A 25290-nucleotide genomic window follows, 5' to 3' on the forward strand; every position below is an offset into this window, starting at 1 on the left:
TTGTGCTGTGAGATACCACAGTAATTCAGACTGAAATATTCTTCCTCTGAAATGAAGCACAGAACAGCTGCCTGCGTATTTAGGAGTGCACAACCCAAAAATCAGAATGCCAGCTCATGCTGGCGATTGCCCGCCTTCTCCTGCCTCCTGCAAAAAAAAGCGTTAAGAAATAGCTGTTACTGAAACTTCTGTTAAATCTTTACAGATACTTGCCAGGTGCTGGAAGAAGGAAGATACTTGGTTTCGTGGTGAAAACTCATATTTACTGGAATCTTTTTTCTGTGAAAGATGTACACCTTTATACTGAATAACCGTTTTCAGTAGCTCTAATAGGAAACCAAAATTACATGGCTGACCGAGGGGCCTCACTCCCGGAGCGCACCGGACGCCTCCGGCCGCGATGCCCCGGCGAGCACGGCGGGGTCTGCTGCGGCACCCGCCCGGGCCCGGCAGCACGGCGAGGCGGGGCAGGGGCCGGCACAGGCGGCGGGGCCCGGGCCGGGGCCGGCGCGGCGCAGGGAGCCCGGTCGGGAGCGGCTTGCCCGTGGGAGCCGAGGCACGGCCGTGCCCGTGCCCTGGCGTTCCCCGGCGGCGCCGAGGGGGGAGGCCGGCAGCTGCCACCCGCTGGCGCCCGGAACCGTTTAAATATAAACCCGGGCGCGGTGTTTCCCTGAATTTTAATGCAGGCAGCCGAGCCCGCTTTTGTCCCCCTTCTCTAAGCGGCGGGGCGGCGCGGACCCGCCCTCACGGGGGCACGGCACGGCTCCCCTCGGCGGGCAGGCCCCGGGCCCTCCGCCCGGTAGCGGCTCCGGAGGATGCTCCCCGCCGTGCCAGCGGCAGGCTGCGGCGGGCAGAGCTGCAGGGGAGAGCGGCCCCAGCCGAGGCGCGGTGCCCGCGGCGGGGCAGGGGCCGCGCTGGGCCGGCGCTCCGCCCGCCGGGCGGGGGCACGGGCACGGTCTCGATCTCGGTCTCTTTAACGGGGCGGCGGGGCCCCAGCCGCCCCCTGCTGGCGGCGCTGCGGCGGGGCGGGGCGGGGCGGGGCGGGGCGGGCGAGGCCGGCGAGGCCCCTCGGTGCGAGCGGGGCCGCGGCGCGGCGGGTGTGTCCTGCCGTCGCTCGCCCACCCATTCGCCCGCCCCCGTGCTGTGGGCTGGGAGCGGGGAGAGGCGGGGACGAGCCGGAGGAGGAGGAGGAAGTGGAGGCGGCTGCGAATAGCGGGCAAATGGGGAGCTGAGCGGCTGCAGCAGCACCGCGGCCGCGCAGCAGCAGCAGCAGCGGGCGGGCACGGAGGCGAGCCGGCGGCGGGGTCCGTGCGGGCGGAGGCGGCCCGGGAGAGGGGCGGCGGGGCGCTGCGGCGGGTGCCGCTCGGCGGGCAGCAGCGGCATGCCCGCCGGGCTGGCCGCTCCGGGGCTGGCGGCGGGCGGGCGGGCTGGCGGGGGTAGCGGCTTCCCCGCCGGCGGGGGCACCTTCGCTGCCCGCCTGGGTGAGCTGCCCGCCGGTGCGGGGCAAGGCCTGCCGGGGGCTGCACGCCGCTCGCCGCCGCCGGCGGAGGCTGCGCCGGGCTCGGTTCAGCGGCGCAGAGCGGGCGGGTGGGAGGCAGCGCCGGCGTCCTCCGCGGGGAGCCGACTGATTTTCCTTTCTCTTCTGTTCTTAAAGCCGTCGCTTCGCAGGCGCCGAGCGCGAACGGTAGCTGGGCTGCCCCCGCCGCCCCGGACTGATCCCCCTCCTGGCGGGGCGGCCGCCGCCTCTCCGGGCCGGCACCATGCAGACCTTCCTGAAGGGGAAGCGGGTGGGCTACTGGCTGAGCGAGAAGAAGATCAGGAAGCTGAATTTCCAGGCCTTCGCCGAGCTGTGCCGGTAAGGAGGCGGCCCTCGCCGCGCCGCGGGGAGCGCCGGGGCGGCCGCCGAGGCGGTTAGGGCGGGCGGCGGCCGAGGGGCGCGGCGGCCCGGGGCTGGGGCCGGGACCGGGCCGCTCCGGGCTCGGCCGTGGCCTGCGGCGGCCCTCGGGCGTTTTGTGCTCGGTGCGTGATTCCCCTCATCCGGCCCCCCTCGCCAGGAGCGGGGGCAGGCAGGGCTGGCCGGTGCCCCCCGGGCGCCCCGCTCCCTGCCGGCGGGCCGCGGCTGGGGTCTCCCGCCTGCCGCTCACCTGGGCGGCTGCCGCACGCTCCCGGGAAACTCGGTGCGGGGCGGTGCGCAGCGTGTGTGTGTGTGTGTGTATGTGTGGGGGCCCGGCACAGCCCTGGTGTGCTGCCCCGGTGAATTTCTGTCCGCCGCTTCCCAAGAGGTCTATAGTATTCCCCGTGAAATAATCTCATTTCGGATCTCTGCGGACCTTGCTAAGATTTGGAGCTGAAGCTGACTTATTATTAGGAAGAGTCAAATGACTGGCTATAACTTTCCTTCATGTCGTGCGAAAACACGTGAAATTAGGGTATATGAACCTCTGAGTGAGCTTGTATTCACCTGAGATGTGAATGAGATATCTGAAGGTGGTATAACTGCATCTATTTCCTGCAGTCCCAGAGGTAAAGGTTAGTTTGATAAGCTGTAATTAGACTTTATCTGAATAGCTTAGAGGATAACATATGCAGTGTATTACACAATTTTATTATTTAATTGGGAATGTAAACTCTTGTGTGGGTCCAAGGTCTTGTGACACATGCATTACAGGTTCTGATATTGAATAACGGCTTTTTCTTATTTATTTCTTTCTAATAGTTTATAACAAGTGTATGAAATCAATTTTGATAATTGAAAATATTCTAAGTAACCCACGTTCTGGTTTCTGTGAAGTCTGTTCAAACTTTGCAGAATGTATTTTACGAGACTTCAAATACACTTTATTAAAGCATGTTATGCTAAAAACACTAATCTCTGAAATTTCTGTTGGCAGCACTTGCTCCTTTCTGTAAAGATGAAGGAGGCAGAAGAAAGAGAAAACTATTTCGAGAAAGTGACAGAAGCTTTTACATCAGCTTGTGTTCTTGGCATTCTGTGTCCTCTCTGTCAAACTTCAGCAAAACTTTTACTAGAGCTTTTTAAAGTATACAAAAAGCTACAGGTTCTGGTTTAATGTCATTTTAAATTTCATGTGATTCTCCAAACAGCATACTTCTGGATGAATGATGCTAAGCTTTGACCTTGCCTAAGAGATTTTGGGTTAGTTTTTGTGATGCTCAGAAATACACTTTAACCTCTAATAAGCATAAGAAAAATGCCATTTCTAGGACCTTGAGGTTCAGTATAGGCTAGTTTTGTGCCCAGAAATTAAGGGGAAATGTCAGAAAATACATAAAAAGCTTTTTGTAGTAATTTCTTCATTCTTGGTATTATGTGCTGTACATTCTTATGTCTAGGAATCTCCCAAACTGACTTTCTGCCCTCTGCTGTCCTTGTTTCTCTTTTTGACTAGGTTCTTTCTTTGCTTCATTTTTCTCTACTTCAGAAATTCGGTACACTTGTGTTACATAACATGGACCTACAATTTCTTTGTGCACTGTACAAATTTATTAATAGTTTTAGGTCCTCGCAGTGCTGCGAAAATTGACCCCAAGGTGTGTCTCTTGCTATACTTTACTAATTTCTTGATGAAAATTAGGCTATCTCATTCTGTACAGGCTAAGCTCACTTTGGATAGCATTTACAGACATTGGATAGATATATCTTTCCAGTCATGCTTTGATATTTTTAAAAGCATTTAATATTAGCCTTTCTGTAGAAGCAGGGTTAAGTGTTTGGTTTAAAGATCAGTACAGTCACTGGAGCAAGTTGTGCTGGTATCCTCGATGCTGTTTTCCTTCCCGGTAACTTCCATAGACGCCAGTGGGAGGCTGCATTCATTTAGGCAAAGATTTCAATGCATATGCATAGATATGCATAATATCTACTTGATTACTTGTGTGTTTGTTAGCTTTTGTTTCTGTAGAACAAGTGGTGCTAGGCTCAACGTACATGTTACCAGAAATATTGTGTATGGTAGGAAATAAGGCAAGCGTACTCATTCCTGTACAGTGATTCAGGCGTTAGAGTGGACGATGTGTCTGTCTGTCTACTCTGTGTACTTTACGGTGACTGTTACTTGGAATTTATTTGCCTAGTGCCTAGGGATATACTTTCTGGATGACTACAAAGTTCAGTTTTGTTTGTACGGGTTTGCAATGAAGCCGCTATATAATCCAGGAAAGTAAGAGAAGCCTGCTGATGAAGTCCTGAAGTATGCTGGGTTTAAATCAGGAGTATTGTTAGGATGAGAAAAATCTTAATTTCTTTGCAGTCTGCCAGTGCAGCCACTTCTGCTGCAAAACACTGGTGTCCTAAAGAGATCACGGACAGACGTTTCAAAATCTGTTTGAACCATCCTCTGAGAGATAGTCTAAGTGCTGAACCACTTTCTTAAGAGTTGGTTCCAGGTTTTGTCTCCATCAGCACTCCTAAGCTGAAATGTTGTTACATTGTCCTAGCTGAAATGAGACAAGGGAGTGTGAGTGGACCAGCAATTAAGGTGCTGCTTTGGGGCACAGGCAGGCCTGCCTTCAAGTGTCTGCTCCACAAGGACTGGGCAGGAACCTTAAATTCTTTCCTCCCATTTGTATCCATCTTTAAACTGCAAATTAGGCTGCTGGGTTTCTGTAGGTTTCCCTGTTAAATTTTGTCATCTGAATTCTTCCAGGTTTGTTACTGGAGCACTGGCACCTGCCTTCTTTTCTTAAAATTTTCACTTGGTTACGTAAAGTTCTGGTAACGTGTGACTGGCACAGCAGCTGTCCTGCCTGAAGAGTGTCTTGGGGCTTTTACCTAAGCTTTGTATCCACAAGGTAATCCTCCTTGTATCAAAGGTCTTTGAGCTCATCTGCACTTTTGGTCCTCACTGCAGCATACCAGGTATGTCCTGCCTGAGCTGTATTCTTCATAGAGCATAACAGCCTTGGCTGTGCCTTCCAGGTGTAGCCCAAAGAGATGAAAGCAGTGCCTGTGGTGATACCTACCTCCACATTTATAGCCCAGACCAATGGTTCCCAAATTGTTGGGTTACAGCCCACTGTGGCCTTTAATGCTTCTACAGGTCTTTCCGGCTTCTGACTGGCGTGGTGAGCAAAAAGGCAGTGTGGTTTCACAAGCCTGTTGCAGAGGATCAGTGGTCCCTGCGTAGCACCTTGAGAGCTGTCGACCTGGAGAACAGAGCACTTGCCTGGCAAGTGGGAAGCCTGGTTTCAAGCCAGTGTCTCCCAAGGGAGACCGAACCTGAATATGGGCCAGGCTCGCTCTGATCCTCTGGCTGAACCTGCCACTGTGTATAGAGAGAAATGTGAGCTCCCTCCCCAGTGCCAGGATAGCCATCCTCTGTGCTAGGTCTGAAGCACCATGGCAGGAGCATTCCTTTGGGATGAGATGCATCCTCAACTCTGGTCTCTGCTTCCCACAGCGGTTTTCGGTTCCACCCAGCAACTCCTTTGTATGTAAGCTGTTGGCTGAGTAGAACTTTTATGTTCCTTCCTGTGCATTGGTACAGTTTCAGTGGGGAGAAGAGAGTCTCTGTCTCAGCCTTGCTGATAAGAGGGCATTCCTATTTGAGTTGTGATGTGGGATTGAGCTCTTCTGTGTGGAACACGGCATTTGATATAGCCTTGTTATCTCCTCAGTGAATTTATTAGTCAGGAGGCAATTTAAGAAGCTACCACTGCCAAGTTGTCCTGTGCTTTTGAGTGAAGCTGCTAGGTCACCATGCTTTGTGTTGAACTCTGTATTATCTGCATTATGCTGCGGCTGCAGTTCCCTCACTGGGGCCCCTTATGGGACTGCAGTGTGCAAATGGCTGGTTTGTGCATCTCAAGTAGACTTTCCTGTGAGCCTTTATGTTCAGCTCCGCCAAGGTGACGGCACAGTCTCAGAGCTTTAAGTAGCTGGCTATTGGCAAAATGTAGAGTACCTATAGCCTGCTAGAAAGTAAGACAAGGTTTCTAGGGACTCCTAACTGAAAATTTAGGAGCCTGTGATATAAGTGTGTAGTTCTGACATTGTCATATGTCCCTGCCACTGCTGAAAGGAACAGTTCCTCTTTCCTCTAGCTGTTTGGTCTTGTCCTCTGTCTCAAGCTGAGTTTAGTGGTTATGCAGTTGGCAAAGACTCTGAATCCAATCAGTTCGCTGCTTGTCACATTGACCTTGGAATGGTTGTCACTGTGCAGGTGCACGAGCAGTAATACAAGGTTAGGGAAATGGAGATGCACCATTCCATTACCGCGATGACAGAGCTGTGCTGTAAGTTCCAGAAGGTGGTAAAGACTCTTGGATACCCATATTATCCTTTTGTAAAGTATGCATAGATATACTGGCAGGTCTCTCTGGACGCTATGAATAAAAAGACTTCTGTTCACGCCATATGAGGAGTGGTGGTGGTAGTATAGAAGAATGCATATATCTGTTCAGAAAATGAGTTGAAAATGTGTGTTTGGCACCAGTTCAGATTAGTGAGGTGCAGCCATTTACAAATGGCTGTTCGCTCTATAAAAGCCTCCATTTCCTTGGTAGTTGTTCTGCATGTCATCCGTTAATATAGTCTCTTCTGGGAGCCACGGAGATGTGAGGCAGTAAGGTTATGGCAACATGAATAAGTTACAGTGATACGAGGTGAGGTAAAATATGCTTCATGCAAAAGGAGATAATTTAAAGTCACCCCATTCTGAATGATAAGCTGCTACTTTGTTATTTTGGGCAAAAGCATTCACATGTGCAACTCCTAAGTTTGCATGGTAATGTAGTAGCTTTTCTGTGTAGCTATATACATAATGAGTCAGAATTTCTTCTTCATAACATATAGAAAATGAATAGCAGAGTTGAAGAGTTGCTTGAAGATGTAATCTGTGTCATGATAAATCCTGCAATTCGACAGACAGAAGAACTGTGCTTGTACGTCTTAATGTCCAGATTATTTATGGTCAGATTTTATTGTGCTTTTTTTTTTTTTTTTCCCATAAAAGCAGGGTGAGCATCTGGGAGGAAAAAGTTCTCGGGAAATTATAGACATTCTGAGAAAATCAAATTTTGCCCACAGAAGAAAATGGAAGTGAAGTAATCAAGGATGTCTTCTAGTAAAGCCCAGTTGTCTTGAGTTTTAGTGAGCAAGCCAAATTGTCTTCTTCCCTCCTTGGGAGATCATCCATGACAAACTGATCACATTCATTGACACAGAGGAAGCTAAGGCTTCTTGATCTGGTTTGGATTCCCAGGTGCTACCCACTGCTGAAGGCTGTGCTGAAACGAGACCATGTTCTTGAACTGCTGTCTGCATCAGTTCAGCAGGTCTTGGTTTTGGTTTTGTGCAAGGGGATGTACTTTTCGTTGGGTATGTAGCTCCTGTTAGAGCACACGTCACCTGTACTGAAGACTGTTTGGGTATGACAGGTCACTGTGGTGGGTTGGTTTGGTGTCTTGTTTGGTTGGTTTTTATTGAGTTATGATGAAGCTGTTTTGATGCTGGTACCAGATGAATCTGCTGAACATAGCAAACGATGATTTTTCCCTACCAAAATATTAGTATGCCTAATTTAAATTTCTGTGTGACTTGATCTTGCCTTTTTTTTTTTCCTTTTCTTTTAATCTAAATTGATTCTTCAACTTCTGCCCATTTCATTTCTGTGATGGATAGTTAAGTCTTTTAGCACATATGAGAAGCTACTCTGTTTAGTAAATCTACCATAAAATGGTAAACACTCTTGTCAGTGCTGTAGATCTGTATGGCTCTCTTTTTCTCTCCTAAACTTTATTTGTGGTCTCTCATGTGCTATGGCCTGTGTACAAGAACCTAAATATGAGTTTTAAGATAGATTTAAGAATAATGCTGGTTTGAGGGTATTAAATTAATCTGTTTCTTTATATAGCAGGCCATGAAGTATATTGCATATTTTTTCCAGGAAAAACTCAGGGGATTTTCTTTAACCCCAATTCCCCACGAAAAAACCTAAATACTACTTTTGTTAAATGCCTGGCTTGTGCCAGTTAGCTTTTACAGCCTTAAAAGCCATAAAAGTAAAACGTATGTGTGTTGATCAATAGCTCCCATTGTTGCTTGTGTTAGTCTGAAACACTATATCATGAGAAGTAACTGGGGGCCAGATGGGTGGGTAAGTTTCTTTGACATCAGCTCTAACAAAAACTTACAACTAGCCTAATGGTAGAAATTATACTAAGCCATGAAAAAATGTTGAAGGTAGTAGCAAAAAAACGTATATTTCTTGGAGGAAAAGTTCACTGTATTTCTGAGTTCCTGCTCCTTCTTCCAGGAGTCTGTAGAGAAGACTTGACATCCCAAAAGAACTGTATATGTGTGCATTTTCTTAATCTCTGAGAGCACTTACTGATAGGCATCCTTCTCACAAAAACCTTACTGCCTTATGCTTGCAGAACCATTTCATGGGAACACGGAGCGCAGCCGCTCGGCAACAGAAGTGACTGTAACAATCACCCTTTCATAGCAACTCTGTTTTGTGATCTAGCAATCATTTACCTTAGGTTCAGGAAGTTTGTGTCCTCCTTACGGTACATCCCTTTACCACAACCTGTTTGAACTGATATGCAGCGAGGAACAATAATAAGCTTGGTCAGGTGGCAGCTCTTCAGAGAAAGATCTGCATTCTTTTGCAGATCGCAGGCTGAATACAAATTGACAGTGTTGCCAAAAAAAAAAAAAAACAAACCAAAAACAAATGTCATCTTGGGGTACATAAGTTGGAACACAGCCTTCAAGGCGGATGAAGTAATGCCTCCATTCTGCACAGCACTGATAAGGCTGCTGCTGCAGTAGCCTCACCTACTGCCCTTAGTTTGGGGCATGGCATTTGAAGGAAAAGGCAGATCAGCTGGAAAGTGCCCAAAAGAGAGCAGTGAGAAGGATCGGAGGTCTTGAAAATACACAGTGTATTGCACTGTGTTATTCAACATAAAGAAGAGGAGGCTCAATGTGGATCTTCGAACACTGTAAAAAGCTGTTGTAGGGAAAAAAAAAAAACAAGCCACACCCCTCACCCCCCCCCAAAAAGTATTCCCCAGTTCCATTGCAGGTAGAACACAAAGTAGTGGGTTTCAATTGTGCCAAGAAGGAGGGATGATAGGTAAGTGGAAAGGATACTGTGATTGTCTAGGTAGGCAGTGGAATTCCTTGCTTGAGACTTCTAAGATGGGTTTGGACAAACATGCTGGGAATGACATGGGCCTGTGGTCCCATTTCAGGGCAGAGATGTTGACCTCTCCACTGTCCCTGGTTTGGTCCAATCTGTAATAGCGCAGAAGGTGCCTGACAAACAGTTATTTGTGTACATTAATTAATTCGAAGTCCCTTTACTAATTTCAGGAATCATGACTTGGGATGTCTAGGCACACAGTAGGCAGCTTTTTCGAATATATAGGCTCAACCTGAGAGGGGTGTCAGAGATGACGGAAGGTGTTTGCTCTGCCTTAATGTACTGCACCTGGGAAGCACTGATTGACAGTGTATCTCATTATATTGGCCAGATAATGTGCTATTCATCTCAACAGTTGACGCTTTTTGGTGAGGTGACATTCTTGAACGTGTTCCAAGGAAACAAGGAAGCAGAGCATGTGAAACACACTAAAATAAGTGTGGTAATAGATAAAATAAGCACCTGTTCTGGGCACATCTGTGTGATAGTGCTGTGGAACAAACCCTCTCCTGTCTGGTTATCTTCTTTTTCTCATGTTTGAGTTCAGTGTTCAGTCCTCAAAACAATGTTTTGTTTTGTACTGATGGAATTTAACTCCCCTCAGAAGGCGTTATGCCTTTTATATGATCAAGGAGGAAACTGCTGATACTTCCATACTGTCCAAATACCACACAAATACTAGTTAGTATTCTCTTTCTGTGCAGAGAGAAATCCTGTTTGGAGGACAACCACGTACTTTAAAAATGGCTTTCAAAATGACTGAGTTTCCTTGAGGGGGTATGTCCTTTAGTTCCAAGTAAAACATCCTTAGCTGTAGTTCTCTTTCCTCCCAGCTGCAGTGCTTGGGCTATTTTGGCCAGGGTGTGGTTGCCACTTGTACAAATTCTGTCAAATAATTCCTGTGAATTGGGAATCAAAGCAGAAGTCTGCTCTCTCCCACAGCCAGGCTACTACCTGTGCGGGCAGGAGGGTGTGCACTCGTTGAGGCCGCTCTGAGGGCTCCCAGGGGTCTGATCTGTAGAGTGGAGAAAGTAATGTTTCTAGATCTAATGGCACTCTTAGGAACGTAATTGGCAGAGGCAGGCCCAGAACTTGGAAGCAGGTTCAGTTCATGTTGAGCCGCTTAATCTTCTCCCCTTGGATGCCAGTTAGTGAAGATTTAGAATGCGTCTCGTTTTGTCTTGTCATGTACTGCTGAGTCATGCTTGCTTGCTTGGAAGAATTTTAAGTCGGTCCTTCCTCCTCAAAAACTCAGGCTTATTTTTTGCTCTTCATCACACTCCTCACAGGCTTTTCTTCCTCCTTGTCAACAAGCCATCCTTGGTCCTTTCCTCTGTAATGCACTGGTTCTGCATGTTCGGTCTGGGTCCTGAGGCGTTGCCTCATGAAACTGAATTCTCCATGGTGCTGCTGGCAAAGGAGGAAAAATACTTGAATGAGATATGTCTGTAGCAAAAGACAAAATACTAAATCTTGAGCTGTGAGGCTGGGATGCTCCTGGCCTTTGCTCTGAAGGTCCATCTTTGTCCCATCGGACCACACCACAAACATGCGTGCATGTTGAAGGAGTCTCCCCGCCTTGAAGAGTGCTAATGCACTAAAAATCAGTGCTTTCATAGAATCATTAAGGTTAGAAAAGACCTCCAAGATCATCGAGTCCAGCCATTAACCTAACTGGCAGGTCCACCTCTAAACCATGTCCCTAAGCACCACATCCACACGTTTTTTGAACGTTTCCAGGGACTGTGATTGCACCATTTCCCTGGGCAGTCTGTTCCAATGCCTAACCGCTCTCTCTGTGAAGAAATTTTTCCTAATATGTAACCTAAATCTTCCCTGGCACAACTCAAGCCCATTTCCTCTTGTCCTATCGCTTGCTACCTGGGAGAAGAGCCCAGCACCCACCCCGCTACAACCTCCTTTCAGGTAGTTGTAGGGAGCAATAAGGTCTCCCCTCAGCCTCCTCTTCTCCAAACTAAACAACCCCAGCTCCCTCAGCTGCTTCTCATAAGCCTTGTGCTCCAGACCCTTCACCAGCTTTGTTGCCCTTCTCTGGACACGCTCCAGCACCTCGATGTCCTTCTTGTAGTGAGGGGCCCAAAACTGAACACAGTACTCGAGGTGCGGCCTCGCCAATGCCGAGTACAGGGGGACAATCACTTCCGTGGTCCTGCTGGCCACACTATTTCTGATGCAAGCCAGGATGCCATTGGCCTTCTTGGCCACCTGAGCACACTGCTGGCTCATGTTCAGGCGGCTGTCGACCAGCACCCCAGGTCCTTTTCTGCCAGGCAGCTCTCCAGCCACTCTTCCCCAAGCCTGTAGTGTTGCATGGGGTGGTTGTGACCCAAGTGCAGGACCCGGCTTTAAGAGGCCTGTTTGGGTTGAATGTTTTGGCCAAAAGCAACTTAGTTGTCCTTTTCTGAAATTGTCTTTTTTTAAAGTGCTGGTGACTTTTCTACTTCCTGTGACTGTCCCCCCAATGTTAGGTATGGATAAGTACATGTAGTAGTATAATGTGTTTTCTTACAGCAGAAGGAGATAGTTCAGAGGATTCTTTGGAAACAAGGCCTTTGGCACTGCATGTTGTAGTGCTTAGTAATGACTCTCACTGTCTAAACTTGATTAAGATATCTGTGTGTTGGGGCAGCTGGTTAATAGGTGATAGAACAAGTGATGTCTGGGGTGATTAATGGCACTGGAAGGAAATTATATCATAAAGGTCCACTTGCGACATGCCACACCTGCCCCGTCTGCAGCAACACTGCTGCAGCCCTTTCTCCCTGCCACTCTGAACCGACTTTCATGGTTACAAGAACTGGTGTAATGACTAGGCTTATTCCTTATCTTGTCAGCCTGATTTCACTGCAAGGATGGAAAGTGTCATCATTTGTATAGGTGCGCTACAAAACGTTGCCTGTTTCAGCAATATGCTATGTTTTAGTGAGTCCAGCAGTGACCACTTAAACCTGATGGGGCATGTTATTAAACATGCGTGTTTCAATGAGAATCTCGGTTATTTCCTTGTAGTTAAAAAACAAACCAGAGAAATGAACGTAAATACTGATAACTGTTTCCCTTCAGCTCTATCTGAATGTCATACAGCTGCGTGTAGATGCTTCTTTGTTCAGGAACATGCTGTTCCTTTGTATTACAAAAACTCATCTCAGTTCAGGAGGATCCAGCGCTCTCTGTCTGCTGTCACTGGAGTCTGGTACCGGTGCAGCCAGTATGGGCTCTCCTTGCTGCCATTTGAAGGGCAAGAGGGTAGCACGGGGTAATGGCGAGGTTACTCGCACACAAGTTCATCAGTGCGTTTTGTTTCATAGCAGAAGCCCTAACTGCTTGGAGGTGTTTTGGTTGACAGGCCAGCTGGAGAGCGTGAGGCCAGCCAAATAGACCTGAACCTGGCCAGCCAGTACCTGAATGATGGTTGTAGCAGATGCTTAGAGAAAGTATGAGGCACAGAGCAAATGCGCTCACCTTCCCCTTGGCAGACCCTCTTGCCTTCTGTCAGTCACTGGTTTACAGACTCCGATGGCAGCACTTGTGTCCATGGTACTGTGTTTAATAGCCACAGGTGGATCTGCTCCACATAAACCTTTTAATGCATTTTTGAACTCGCATTCCTGATATCACAGGAACGTAAGGAGGCTGTCAGCGCATGTTGGCTATTCTCTAGTTTTGCTGAGAGTAAAACATGAGCAAATATAAAGTTGTTTCTGCTGTGTTGTGGGTTTTTTGTTTTGTTTTTGTTTTTTTGTGTTTGGTTTTTTTTTTTAACCTTTAAAGGAATAGGCATTACTTATTTTTAAGTGTGTGTATACATGCTCATTTTACTAAAACACTCTGGCTCTTTACCAATTAAAAATTATTTCAGTCAAGATGTCGTAAGAAGTTCAGAAGTTCTCTCCAAAGAGAAAAGACTTTCCTGCTAAAAATAAAAAAGCTTGCAAAAGAGGGAGGAGGAGGAACTAAGAGCTGAGTACAGTTTAGGAACCATCTTCTAACTTCATCTAGTGCATGCTAATCTGTGACTTACAACCAACAGCAGAGGGTTTTGTGGACCCTAAAACCCCCTTGTAATTGAAGAGAGGAGAGTGTCCAGATCCACATTTGCTGCCTGACCAGATTAAGTGGTAACATAGCAGAGGAGCACTCTCCAAAAGTGAAGTACAATGTTAGTACTGCAATAGTAGAAGAAGCCCTCTCTCTGTAGCATTTATGCCAAATGTACAATTCATTTTCAAATAAAATCTGCACCTGTCTTTTGTCTGATACTGACAGCATTGAATTTTTCTGGTCTTTCTGTTGGTTTTCAGTTAACATTGCCTTTCTGTAGTTTCAAGTATGGCTTTAAGAGTTGCTTCAACTCAGCGTTCTTTCACACTGGTGTCTAAAGTTAATTTACTTTGCCAGTCTTTAAGCACAGACTTACATGCACTCAGACCACCCTCATGGTTTTAGAGTTACTGTGCTCTCTGGTACAGGTGGGTGCTGATAACGTGTCGACTCATGATGTTTTCATCATGTGCAGCTTTAACATTAGTGTCCTGTGAGATAGTCTGGGTAAACCACATTATCAGAGACTCTTTACAAGGCCCCCTGGTATGATAGAGCTGTGTGCGAAGCTCAGCATTCAGATACGCTTGCTAGTTGGAGGGGTGGGAAGAGGAGGATAGAGGGAGCTTGTTCTGGGGCTGCCTGTGGTGCTGCTCTTGTTTTGCCGACAAAGAGGGAGCTTAATTCACTGGAGCTGTCAATCTGGTAGTTTTCAAGCACTGAAAGAAAACTCCTGTAAAAGCATGTGTAAGTGTACGTGAGGGAGGAAAGGGAAAAAGAAACTAACAAGTCTACTATTTTGATGAAAGACTGATGGTGGAAAAAAAAATAGTACTTGTAGTTGCCGGCTTGCACCCTGTATCTGGCAGAAAAGGGGAAAGCATAAGAGTGAAAGGGGAAGAAGTATTGTTGCCAGCACACTGAGTTGGAGCACCATGTGCTGTGCAAAGAGTACGTGATGATAAAATTGAGCGGTGCCCTTTGTCACTCAGTAGAAGTCTTATTTTTAAAGACTGCCACCTTCTAAAGCTGGTTTAAGCTATGGAGAGAAAATGGTTTGTGCTATGCCTTTAGCTGTTCCTGGTTGCATGAGCTGCAAATGGGAGCTGGGGCTATAGGAGGAAGAGAGATCTGTTTGCCAGTGGACAGGCACTGGATGGGGTTATATTTTGACTTTGGGGTTTGACGTTTTGGTGTAATCTTTCTTTCTATCTCAAGGAATAGATCAAAGTCCAGGGACTCTATCCAGGCTGGAGTGAATTTTGAAGAGAGTAGGGTTTTTTGACCTTTTTCCTGGCCTTTATAGAACCAAAATTTTAGCACGCTTTGAGGAGTAGAAAGTACAGGCTTGCTGCTTGATAGGGGGTTGAAGCTCTGTTTTCTTTTTCTTTCTCTTTCTGATGTTATTTTAGGCCCTCAGTTCTCAGCATCTGGGAGAATTTGTGCTTTGAATTTTGTTCTATTCACAATTCAGCAGAGTGAACAATCTTTGGTCATAGACATCCCCAAGTTTAAATTGCTTTTGTTTGGGGCTAACTTTGTTTCAAGAACTCTCTAGCTAGTTTCCCTTCTGATTCCTTTGTTGGTGCAATGTGATTGTAGCTTTACTCTTTATGTATGCTATAGGGCATTGATCTTCATCACCTTTGTTGCTTACTAGTGATGGATTGCCTATTTTCAAATAGCATCGCACCTCAAGGTAGAGCTTGCTTGTAGATCAGAACTTGCTTTTTTTCAGTAAAAACAGTGGATCTCACTATTTTCTGTTAAATGTAATTTAAAGCTTCTCTTGGCTGTCTTTTCCTTGAAGTATATAACAGGTTATTGCTGGTTCTGGGTATTGTAATCAAACCACATGGATCTTTAGCATATAAGCTCGTGTCTCCCTGAGAAGGTGCTGGAGAGTAGAGAAGACTTTACTTGATGCTGATCAGCTGCTGTGTTTTAATGGTGAATGTTTCTAAGAGACTGGTGGGATGTAAGCGCTCATTTGAGTCAACTGGGAGTCTGACATTTGGAGCCTGAAATGATGCTGGAAGGAGCCAGAGGTGATTGTGAAAGGCATTGGGTCATTAGGGAATTTTGTCTTTTTTTCTATAGGTAAAATAAACTCAGGTGCATAGTACAGAGCTACGGTTGCAGCAGGCTTCACTTCCATGTGTACTGTGCTGACCACCAGATTTCCTAGTAAAATTTTTTTCTCATTTTTGTGCTACTGTGTTAAGCAGTTTCCTGATCAGCATAGTGCTGCATCTTGGCTCACAATAGCTATTGTTTGGGTGGGGGCTGGCACAATATTTTTGCACTGTGATTTGATCTCTCATTTGTCTTGAATAATCTATTAAAATATAATGCTTAATCTCATTCCTTTTTGGCAGGTTTTCCTCTAGTATTGTTGCAGTGGTAATGAAACAGTGTAGCTCTGATTGCAAGAGATCACTGAAGAAAAACAATATTTTGGGATGTTTCTTTTGTGTCTTTGGCTATAGAACAGAGAGAACAGCCACACTGGAGGCAGAGTAGGTTGGACCTTCAGTCTGACATGCTGTGGCTGTTCGTATGTTAACAAAAAACTTCCCTGATTTTCCCTTGTTCCTAGTTTCTCCTGTTTGCCATTGTGAAAAAGGTCTATAGAACCAGAGAGAGCTTTCTTCAAACAGGAAAATGTGTTTCTGGAACCACAGAACACGGGTAGAGCATTTACTACAGCTAATGTGTATTTTTAAAGTTACTTTTCTTTCTTTGTCTGTCAGCTTTGGTACTAGTGGACTGTGGAAAAGCGTGTTTCCTCCCTGCCCCCTACCCCAAATTACACTCACTGCAATTAGGAGACCTTAATTAAAATGCTTGGTTCGTAGCTTGGGCAAAGAATTTGGAAACAAAGTCATTTATTCTAGGGCAGCTTTACCACAGATTTCTTCTGGGGCAAAGCTGTTTCCTGATGTGTAAGATCAAGATCTCTGAATCTGTTGTTCTGTAGACAAGTTAGATGCAGGTCAAGTTCTTTGTACTAGTGCTTATTTCTAAAATAGTAATCCTTGCATATGAATTAGGCTGAGATTCTCAAAAGCTCCTTTCTGTTAAGGTGCGGAGTTTTCTTGACCTTGGTGAGAGCTGAGCACGTTTGCAGACCTTGGCGTAATCCAGCTCCCTCTGAAGCTGTTGGAAATCTCTGTAGTTGGATTCCGTGGGAACTGGATATACCTGGTGTTCAGATTTATTTTTTTTTTTTTTAATGGAAAGCCTGAGATGGAAATTGAATTTGTTCACAGTGGCACAAGTTCAGTGGCAAACCTGGGATCAACACATGGACTTCTTTTGCTAGTTTGTTCTTGCTTTGTTGCGCCATAACTACTGAGAGCAGGCACTTAAAAGATGTAATGGCTTGATAACGATGATTGATGGCCAAGAATCAAAAGTGTGGTAGGTAGTAATTAAAACATGCAACCACGATGCCATTGAAAGTGCTCTGAATGCCTACTTGGCCCAGGGAAGTATCCGGTAGCGTAATTTGAAATGTTTTTTGTAGGACTAAGTATAGTATTTGAGTTTCCTGTTACTTGTTAGTGCTGCTGCCACCTTTTCTTACGTTGACTGATACGTGGGCGTGAAAGCGCCCTGTGAGAATAGATTTCTAGCACACTTGCTGCTGCTGATAGTGAAACCTGAAACACAAAATGTTTGTTTCTGGAAAATGCACGTGGTCCACGTAAAATCTCCCTGTTCTCTCTCCCATTAAATCGAAGTAGATTGCCAGTTGTTTGGGGCTGATCCAGGCAGAACGGAGCAGCCTAGCAGTGCTGCTAATATTACAGTAAAGCTAGGCTTGTGCTGGAGAATGTTTTTGGTTAAATATTTTTCGGTCTTTAAAACAGTAATGTCTGTGTGGGTGTGTTTTCAGCAGCCTCCTTGGCTTTGAGGGGATAATTGTTGGAGTCTTCTATAAGAACAGGGATGAAGGTTCTCTTTCAGTAAAGCTTGACCTCCTTTTAATGAAATAAAAACTATTAAAGGGTTAACTCCCCCCCCCCCCCCCCCCCCCCGTCTTTGAATGTGAAAATTCTTTCCTTGGCTTCTTTCCTCTCCTCCAACACAAAGGCCAGTCCCAAAAAACCTGAGAGGTGGCTCTTTCTTGCTGTACTGTAAATGTATAGTTTGACTATGAGGAGTTTTTGAAGCATGCTGCCCAGACAACTTTGAAACACGAGTAAAGTCTTAGGTGTACATAGATGAGCTGCAAACAATTGAAACGTGTTTAAATCTTGATGTCTTCCATGTATTCACTGGGGTGGAGGCTGTACAGGGAGTTTCCAAATCAAGAAATACTCTTTAATCCAAGAGAGAGAATAGAGAAAAGCCTCTTGAATCGGACATTGGCCTGGCAGACAAAATAGGGTTGGCTTTTGGCTCTGTAGTAGGCTTCATTGTAACTTAAGCACATCAGTGAATTTCCCAATATAATACTTTTTCTACCTGTCAAATGCAGAAATAATAAAAACCTGTCACACTGCTGTTGTGTGGCTGGACTGACTGCAAATTGCTCAAAGATCATCTCAAAGGAGAGCGAAAGTATTTCTTACTTTATCCTTATTTTTGCCAGCAGCTCTTAATTCACATCTATCTACTCCAAGGCATGGTTCAAAATTAAAAATTCAAGTTGTTAAAATTTGTCTGCTCCTCATTGATGATTTCTAGAAAAGAAATATCATTGAACCCAGTTGTTGAGGAACCCAACATGTTTTAAGAATTTTAGCTGTCTCTTAACTGCTGTTCTCTCTCAGACCTATTTAACTAGTAAATGTTTTCAGTTTATCATATACAGAGTAAGTGATTAGTCAGCTTTTGCCAAGCTAAGATTTCATCTTCTTGCATTGACTTTCCTAAGTCGGTCATTTTAATTTGTGGTGAAAATGAAGCTATAGTTTGAAAAGCAAGAGGAGAGAGGGAACCAGGAGGCTGTGTAACAATCCAGTCCAGAAGAGACAGTGATAGTGATAAGGGTTGTTTTCTTGCCTGTGTTTTCTCTGCTTCTTGTGTGAGTGCCTGAGTTCCAAGAAGGCCCTTGTAATCCTGCAGATAGAGCAAGTAGTTGCCATTTTCAAAGTGCACACAAAACCTGATGAAACACAGGAAAATGAAAACTCTGGAAGCTACAAATAAATTTGAGCCTGAGGCTAAGGGGAGGGTTTTTTTAGTGATAGAACAGTTTACCTAACACAGGAACTTTGGAAAAAAACCTCTCAAAAAGTAGGAGTCTTTTATTCTTCTTATAGCAGCTTATCTAAGAAGGTGCTCTGTAACTTACTCATCTAGCTGTGAACTAAAAAAAAAAAAATCGCTTCTCAGAAGTGATTCATTTTCTTTCACATCTGCAGGTTGTTTACTGGGACTGGCTCTTCAGGAAGTCTTTACTCCTTTGTGTTTATTATACACAATTTACTTGTAATAAATGTCTGAAAGACTTGAATGATTGGCTGGCTGAGGATTGTATCAGAAGTGGGGAGCAGCCTGGTTTTGTCATGCTTATTTAAAAATTAAAAGATCAGGTACGCTCTGTAGCCTTTTTTCTAAAGGAAGCTGCTCTTCACCATTGTACCAAGAAACTATTTTTTCCCCTCTGAATGAGGCCCTGGATCTCCTAGGAGATTTTAAGACTGCATAGTTATTTTCTGAAAAACACAATCATTTGATGCATCTTTTGAAATGATGCTTGAGAAGTAGCAGAATACCTCTTTCAGGTGATCGACAAGCAGCACAGAGAGTGTTTTGGTCTTCATTTATAGGTGAGGATGTAGCTGGGAACTGCTGGCCAGGTCACATCCTAGCAGTGAAAGTGGAGGAGTGTAATCTAAACGCTCCCAAGAGGAAAAAAAGGGGGGCAGTTAATGTGCTTTAGATGAAGCTTAGTATTTTAAGGTGGGCTTGGTTTATGTCAGTTGTCTCATCTGTAGGACTGTGAAAACAGTATGTCTGCAGAATGTAGTGTGTTCAGTTAATCTCCTTGTGTATGTGAAAGTTTCAAGGAGTGGTCTCATTCACAGGAGAGAAAAGAATGCCCAAAACAGAATGAAGACTTGTTTTTAGACTACAAGGCCCTGTATCTCCTCTCCTGGTTGCTTTTCAAATGGACAGCTGTGAGCCACATCCAGTAAAAAGGATGGATGTGGTGATCAGAGCAGGCTGCCAGCTGCATGATGCTCTGAGGTGGTGTAAGCACCCTGCCTGATCTGAGGCAAGGGTCATGCGTGAACTTAAGTCGGGGTGCTGTTCTACTCTTTCTCAAGGAAGTCCATGTTGTTGAATTGTCCTGCTGCGAGAAAGACTATTTTCTTTCTACCATGATTTTCTGGATTACTTGTGGACTAGTAATAGCTTCTTTCACTGATGTAATGCATTTGGTTTCTGAAACACTGACAGTGTTTCATAGATTTCCCGTGCTCTTGACCTGTTGGAGGTTGCCTTTCTGGTCTCTCTGTCTTGCCTCTCTAAGGTGTGGTTTTCTGGTGGTGTGTGTTTGTTGGTTGTTTTTTGGGTTTTGTTGGGTTTTTTTTTTTCCAATAGGAAGAGACTTTAATGTGGTCTTTTCCTTTCGGCTTTGGAAATCCTTTGGGAGGATTTCTGTATGGTCCTGCTTGTGTTGAAGAAATTATGTTAAGCAAAGCTGTGACTGCTTTGTGCATTAGGAAGGTATGTAGTAAGTGGTGAAGGGCTGTTGGAGTAGTTCCCATTCTGAATGGAGTACTTGGTGATGGTGCTAGCCCAGGATGGCTAATCCAACTGTCGTCTTGAGCATAAGCACAGAAGCTGTGAAATTCAGGATTGTTGTTGCTATGCAGGTGCCAGTTTATGGCCAACAATGTCCAAAATGATCATGGGCATCCAAAAGCTGACTATTGGTTGTCTTGGGTATGAAAGATATGATGGTCCTAGCAGGTGCTTTTCTCTTCCCTCCCAGACTACCCTGCTGCAGAGGATAGAAAGGGCAGGACCACAGCTGCCACCTTTTGTTGTATCACTGGCATGAGAGAGTAGCTGGGATGGCTGCAGTAGCCTCCCAGGCAAGGACTGGGAAGGCTGAGGGCTCTTTAGCCAGCTGTCTTTGGGTCCCAGAATGAGCAGATGTTGCATTCAAGGTTTCTAATAACAGCAAATGAAGGCAGTGGGTACTGCAGGATGAACAGGGAAGGACTGAAGAGGAGAACTTCTTTCCACACAAAAGGAGTGTAGGATAAGTGGGCCTTTTGGGGCGAGATGCAGAAGTGGCCAGGATAACTGTTGAGCCTGAGGGATGCGGCCAGTGGAAGCCTCACTGCTCCAAGGAGTATTTAAGTGAGAGAGCGGTGAGGTGGGTGGGAGGGTGAAGAGCATCAGCTGAAACACTGAGGGCCAGTGTGAGAGGCAGAGGTTATAGTCCTAGCCTCCTGTCCCTGGGACGTGTTCTGATTGAGGCATTGATGGGACTCAGTATGTCCTCCTCAGAGGTTATCAGTTTTGACACCTGTTTCATATGAAATGTCTACATTGAAAAAATTACTTCTAACTTTAGCTCTTTAAAACCACCTTTGTATCTGGGCTTATGGAACAAATACAAACTTCTGCTATAAAGGAGAGCTTCCAGAAGAACAGCTTGACTACTTTAGAGTAGTGCTTTGTAGCTTCAATTATGTCATGGCGTCAGTTCTTGGAAAATCTGCTAAGCTTGTTATTCAAGAACACCTTGGAAATCTTCTCTGTGGCTTCATTACTGGCAAGTAACTGTCATCTGTTGCATGTTTATGTAAAAAGTATATAGCAAGCGGAAGAGTTGATAGATAGAATACAACTGTTCACATGATCCTAATGTGTGCATGCGGGAGTAGTTTCCCAAGTAAGGCTCATTTCCAGACAAGTCCAGTTAATCTCTCTGTATAAGTATTAAATGACTTACAGTGATTTTGCTTTTAGTGTCATGGAATCAACAACAGAAAGAGTGCCGTTACCCAAGGTAAAGCAGTGTGGCACTGTAATGCCTTTGCTTGACTGGCTATCTTGATAAGGACCTACAATGAGAGATGACAAAAATCAGAGGATTTAGCATGTAGTTCTGCCTCGTGAAAGTGGTTTGAGTGAAAGCTGCTTGGTTCTAGTGGAATCTTACCTAGGATAGAAGCCTGCAGTGTTAATCTTGCAGCTGTCTGATGTAACAGCAGACCTGCATCTTACATCTCATGGGGCAGCACCTTACAAAGAAGAGCTCACGCAGCTCTCCTGCAAAACCCAGAAAGGAGGTAAGAAACAGTAGTTTTGTGTCTGTAATGGCAAGTTTCATCCACAGCTTCTGTCGCCCATATCCTCCTAGCACGTTCATCAGCAGTGTAGGTGTTTGGTACTCAACAGCATAAGCATGCCATGCCTACTTCCACTGCTAGAAAGGTGCAAGACCGGTGATGTTTGGGTTGGTGCCATTAAATTACAGCACATGAACTGTATGGCTGTAGGTGGGTGGAGACATTAGATAATGCATTTTGAGCAATCCTAACACCAAGGCAGCGGTAAAATTTGAGGAAGAAATGGAAAGAAACTTGATTTTTGATATTATGTTCTCTCTCTTGTGTATGGGCAGAGTTTAAGGGCAAGTTTAGCATGCACGTTATCTTTAGAAGCATCTGTAAATAGTTTATTATTAGGTAGGATGCAAGACTTTGTGGGTTAGTGCCTTAGTTACAGTGAAATATTTTACAGACAAATACTTGAAACAGAGAAATCTTCCTGCTTTTAATGATATTAAAATTTTGTTTTGTTTTGACATAAGGGCTATTTCATTCTTTCTCAGTTCATAGCCTTAAATGGCCAAAAATGCAGTTTTAAATTTTTTTCTTTCGTTTTCTAATTGTTTGTCTGTAGGCTTTTTTTTTTTTTTCTCCTAGTGATGGGAGCAGAGAAGTTATTCTTCACCAGGGAAAGTATTCCTGAAAAAGTCTAGGCATGACCTTACTAGGATTTTTCTAAGGAGAACACCACAATGTGAATACAGTGGAATAAAATCATAATGAAACAGTCTGTTTTCTTTCCAGCATCACTTCCAACTGAATATCCTGAAGTAAGACAAGGATACAAATAAAGCTGTAGTGTACCTCTGTAAGCAGAGTCTGTGGTTTAAAAGTGCCGTGGGGCACATAGCTGTGTTGTTAACTCCATCTGAAATGAGGGATTGGAACTGTAGGTGTTATGTCTGACCAGTATGCACGACAGTGCTCTTTGTTGGTTCAAAAAATTTGCACTTCAGTACTTTACACTGAAACTGGTCTTCTCTTGAAGCCAGGCCTTGAGAGAGGATTCTGCTGCAAAAGCAAGGCTGGCCTTGATACAGTTAGACTGCCATTGGTGGGCTGTTGGTTAGCTGTGCCTTGCGGAGGGTGCTGGGTGGTCTGCAGCCTTGCAGGTCTGAGAGCCCCAAGTCTGTGGGCTTGGGGTGATATTTGTCTGGTGTCCGCCTTGGGGCGGTGGTATGGAGATGTGCAGGGCAGGCTGCAGGAAGACTTCTTTTACACGTTGTGGATGATGATGCTAGAATTCAGACGGAGGGGAAAAAAAAGTAGGTGTTCAAATTAGTCTTGGGAAAAAAGTTATTATCCTGGCAATTTTTTTCCTTTTATCTGGAAACTAATTAGAGAAAATAATTAGGGGTGATGTAGTGTTTCATTGAGATGTAAGGGTGTAGTCCAAATAAGATAACGGCAGTTTATGGCCTCTTGGAGTGCAACTTTCGCAAGGTCTTGGTTATCGTTTTATAACCATCACAACTTTATTGTTCCTGAGGACTGGGAAGATTCTGAAGAGGAATGTTTTTGCTAAATTGGAATAGCTTCTGCCCTTAAGGTGATGCCTGTGTATTTTGCAGCTTACTGTAGCACCTTGGACTGTGTGCTGACCAAGCATGAAACACTGCAAGGCCAAGTAGGCAGATAATACCCGCCCAGCGCGAGGGTGAAGTCAGCGAGGCTGAGCAACTGCGTGCAAGGGGGTTACGTAAAGCTGGGTGTGGAGCAGCCTCCTATCTTTGTGAAACACGGCTGACTGCAGGGATCTGATGTGCAAAGAGCTGTGAAAATGTGCTGCCTGGGAAAAAGACTTCTTGGGATAAGAAATCCTGCTGCTGCAGATAGACGTGCTAGCGGGGTGTAAAAGCAGACACCTGGTCAAGGGTTTTCTTTTGCCTTCGCAAACAAGAACACATGAAAATATTCTGAGCAAATGTTATTTTTCTTTACTAAGAGATTGAGGGGTAAATGTGTATGTTTCTCTGTGTGTAAAACCTAATAGTATTACATGGTTCAGTCATTGTCATTAACTGTTACTTAATATCTCTTAAGTGACAGTGAATGGGATGAACAAAAATCACTTTCCACAGCAGATGTAGTTCAAGGATCCATCTAAGACATACAGAATTTTCAACATAATTTAAAGTTGTTACTTAATGCAGATTTTTTCCCATGTATAACGATTCTGCAAGTCCTTGTACAACTTTCAGATTTACAGCAATTTGAAAGTTGTAACCTTTGTACAAGTCCCTTTCTTTTATGCTGCTTGTATCTCCACTTAACCTGTGATGTAATTCTGGCAGTATCTTTGAGCTGATCCTGTGTATGTGAAATGTCAAACGTGAAAGCCCTAAAGAGAGAACGTGGGGAGTTAGCAGTGTGCATCTGATGATGGGCAATGTGGAAAGCAACCTGCAACAGCAGAGGAATCATCAGCTTCTCCTTGCTTTGTGTTGTGCAGTCATCTATAGGCGTAAAATCCCAGTGTGTGGTATAGCATCATCTCCACAGTTCTATCTCTTATGTCTACAAACAAAAGAAGTGAGCAAGAGAAAATGAGTACGCTTGTCCAAGGGAGATTTGTTCTGTGATCATGTTTAATCAAACATGTAATCAACATTTAATCAAACATTTAATAAACTGCTTGCATTTTTCCTTCTAATTAGTTGCTGCCAATTATTGGGATTGAAGAGTGAGTTTCAGGGCGGAGCCAGACAAAAATAACCCAGAGGAAAACAACGAGCTGCTACTGTGCCTTTGTGTCTGCCTTTCCAGCTCCTACTCAGAAGCTGGATCAGCTGTTTATACATCCGCCTCCTTAGCAATGATAAGGATGATGGTAATTTGGTAGATTAGAATAGAAATTTAGCTTTTTATTTTTCCCTTTAAGAGGGATTTAGGTTATCTTATAAACTCATCAGTGTGTTGTGATCACACCAATGTGTGTGGGGCAGGTACCAGAGAATCTAGATAAGTCCATAAAGAGAACCAAATGTAAAAGATGCAGCTGAACTGTTGGCTTTTTTTTCTGAGAGGGAGGACAAGGGTATGAGTAACAGAGCTCCGGTATGATGGTATGATTTAGCTTGTTGAGGCAGCTTCTAGAAAATCTGAGGAGGCCCAAGAAATTGTCCGGTTCTTCCAGTTACACAGTGTAGCAGAGCTCCCAGCAGATCTGAATCTGGGCTACAATGGAGTCTGGTTAGAAAATGTAATAGCATTTTGGGGGTTGTATATCAGCTCCTGCGTGCCCTGGCCACATTTAGGAAGGTTGTAGTCTTAAAACACATGTGCTCAGTCACTGATGGAAATGATGCGTGTAACAGCTGCTGTCTGGGATAAGTTATGAAAAAAACAAGGGCAGGATTAATTCGAGCACCCTGTGTGTGTACCCCAATGTGTCTGCGTGAGAGAGATTAGTAGCAAGATGTGCCATGGAAGGTCAGGGGTGTGGGAGACAGCGAGTCACATGCCGTGGGTGCCGGCCCAAGGCAGAGCTCTGAAGGTGGCCTTTGGGCAAAGTGGTGCCTGCGGAAGGGCTGAAGCTGATCAGAAAAAGTGTTTGGTTCAGAGAGATGGGATGCTCTAAATTTCTTGTAAGCAAACAGGATTTACGTTGAAGAACTTCTTTGTCATTCACTTTACCTTATGGAGGGATGCGTGTTTCGTCTTAACAGCTTGGATAAAAAACAAGCAGTAGTTCTGTTTTATGATTTATAAAAGTGGGGGTTTTTTGTTTGTTTTTTGTTTTTTTC

The 25290-nt window shown here is 45.0% G+C and overlaps 1 protein-coding gene across 3 annotated transcripts in view; it reads left to right on the plus strand.

Annotated features, from left to right (window-relative positions):
* The first annotated feature begins 1129 nt into the window (after window positions 1-1129).
* ITPK1 (inositol-tetrakisphosphate 1-kinase) overlaps window positions 1130-25290 on the plus strand; it is a 158240-nt gene continuing 134079 nt past the window's right edge. The window contains exons 1-2 of one of the 3 annotated variants that reach the window (XM_082316934.1): window positions 1130-1304; window positions 1655-1855. In XM_082316934.1, the coding sequence (XP_082173060.1) occupies window positions 1761-1855 (95 nt within the window). In that variant the 5' untranslated portion in view covers window positions 1130-1304; window positions 1655-1760. Of the gene's footprint in view, window positions 1305-1654; window positions 1856-25290 lie in introns of those variants that run through there. The other 2 variants (XM_082316935.1, XM_082316936.1) reach the window with 2 other exon arrangements.

Source organism: Platalea leucorodia, assembly GCF_965183815.1.
Source record: "Platalea leucorodia genome assembly, chromosome: 7".
Classification (NCBI taxonomy): domain Eukaryota; kingdom Metazoa; phylum Chordata; class Aves; order Pelecaniformes; family Threskiornithidae; genus Platalea; species Platalea leucorodia.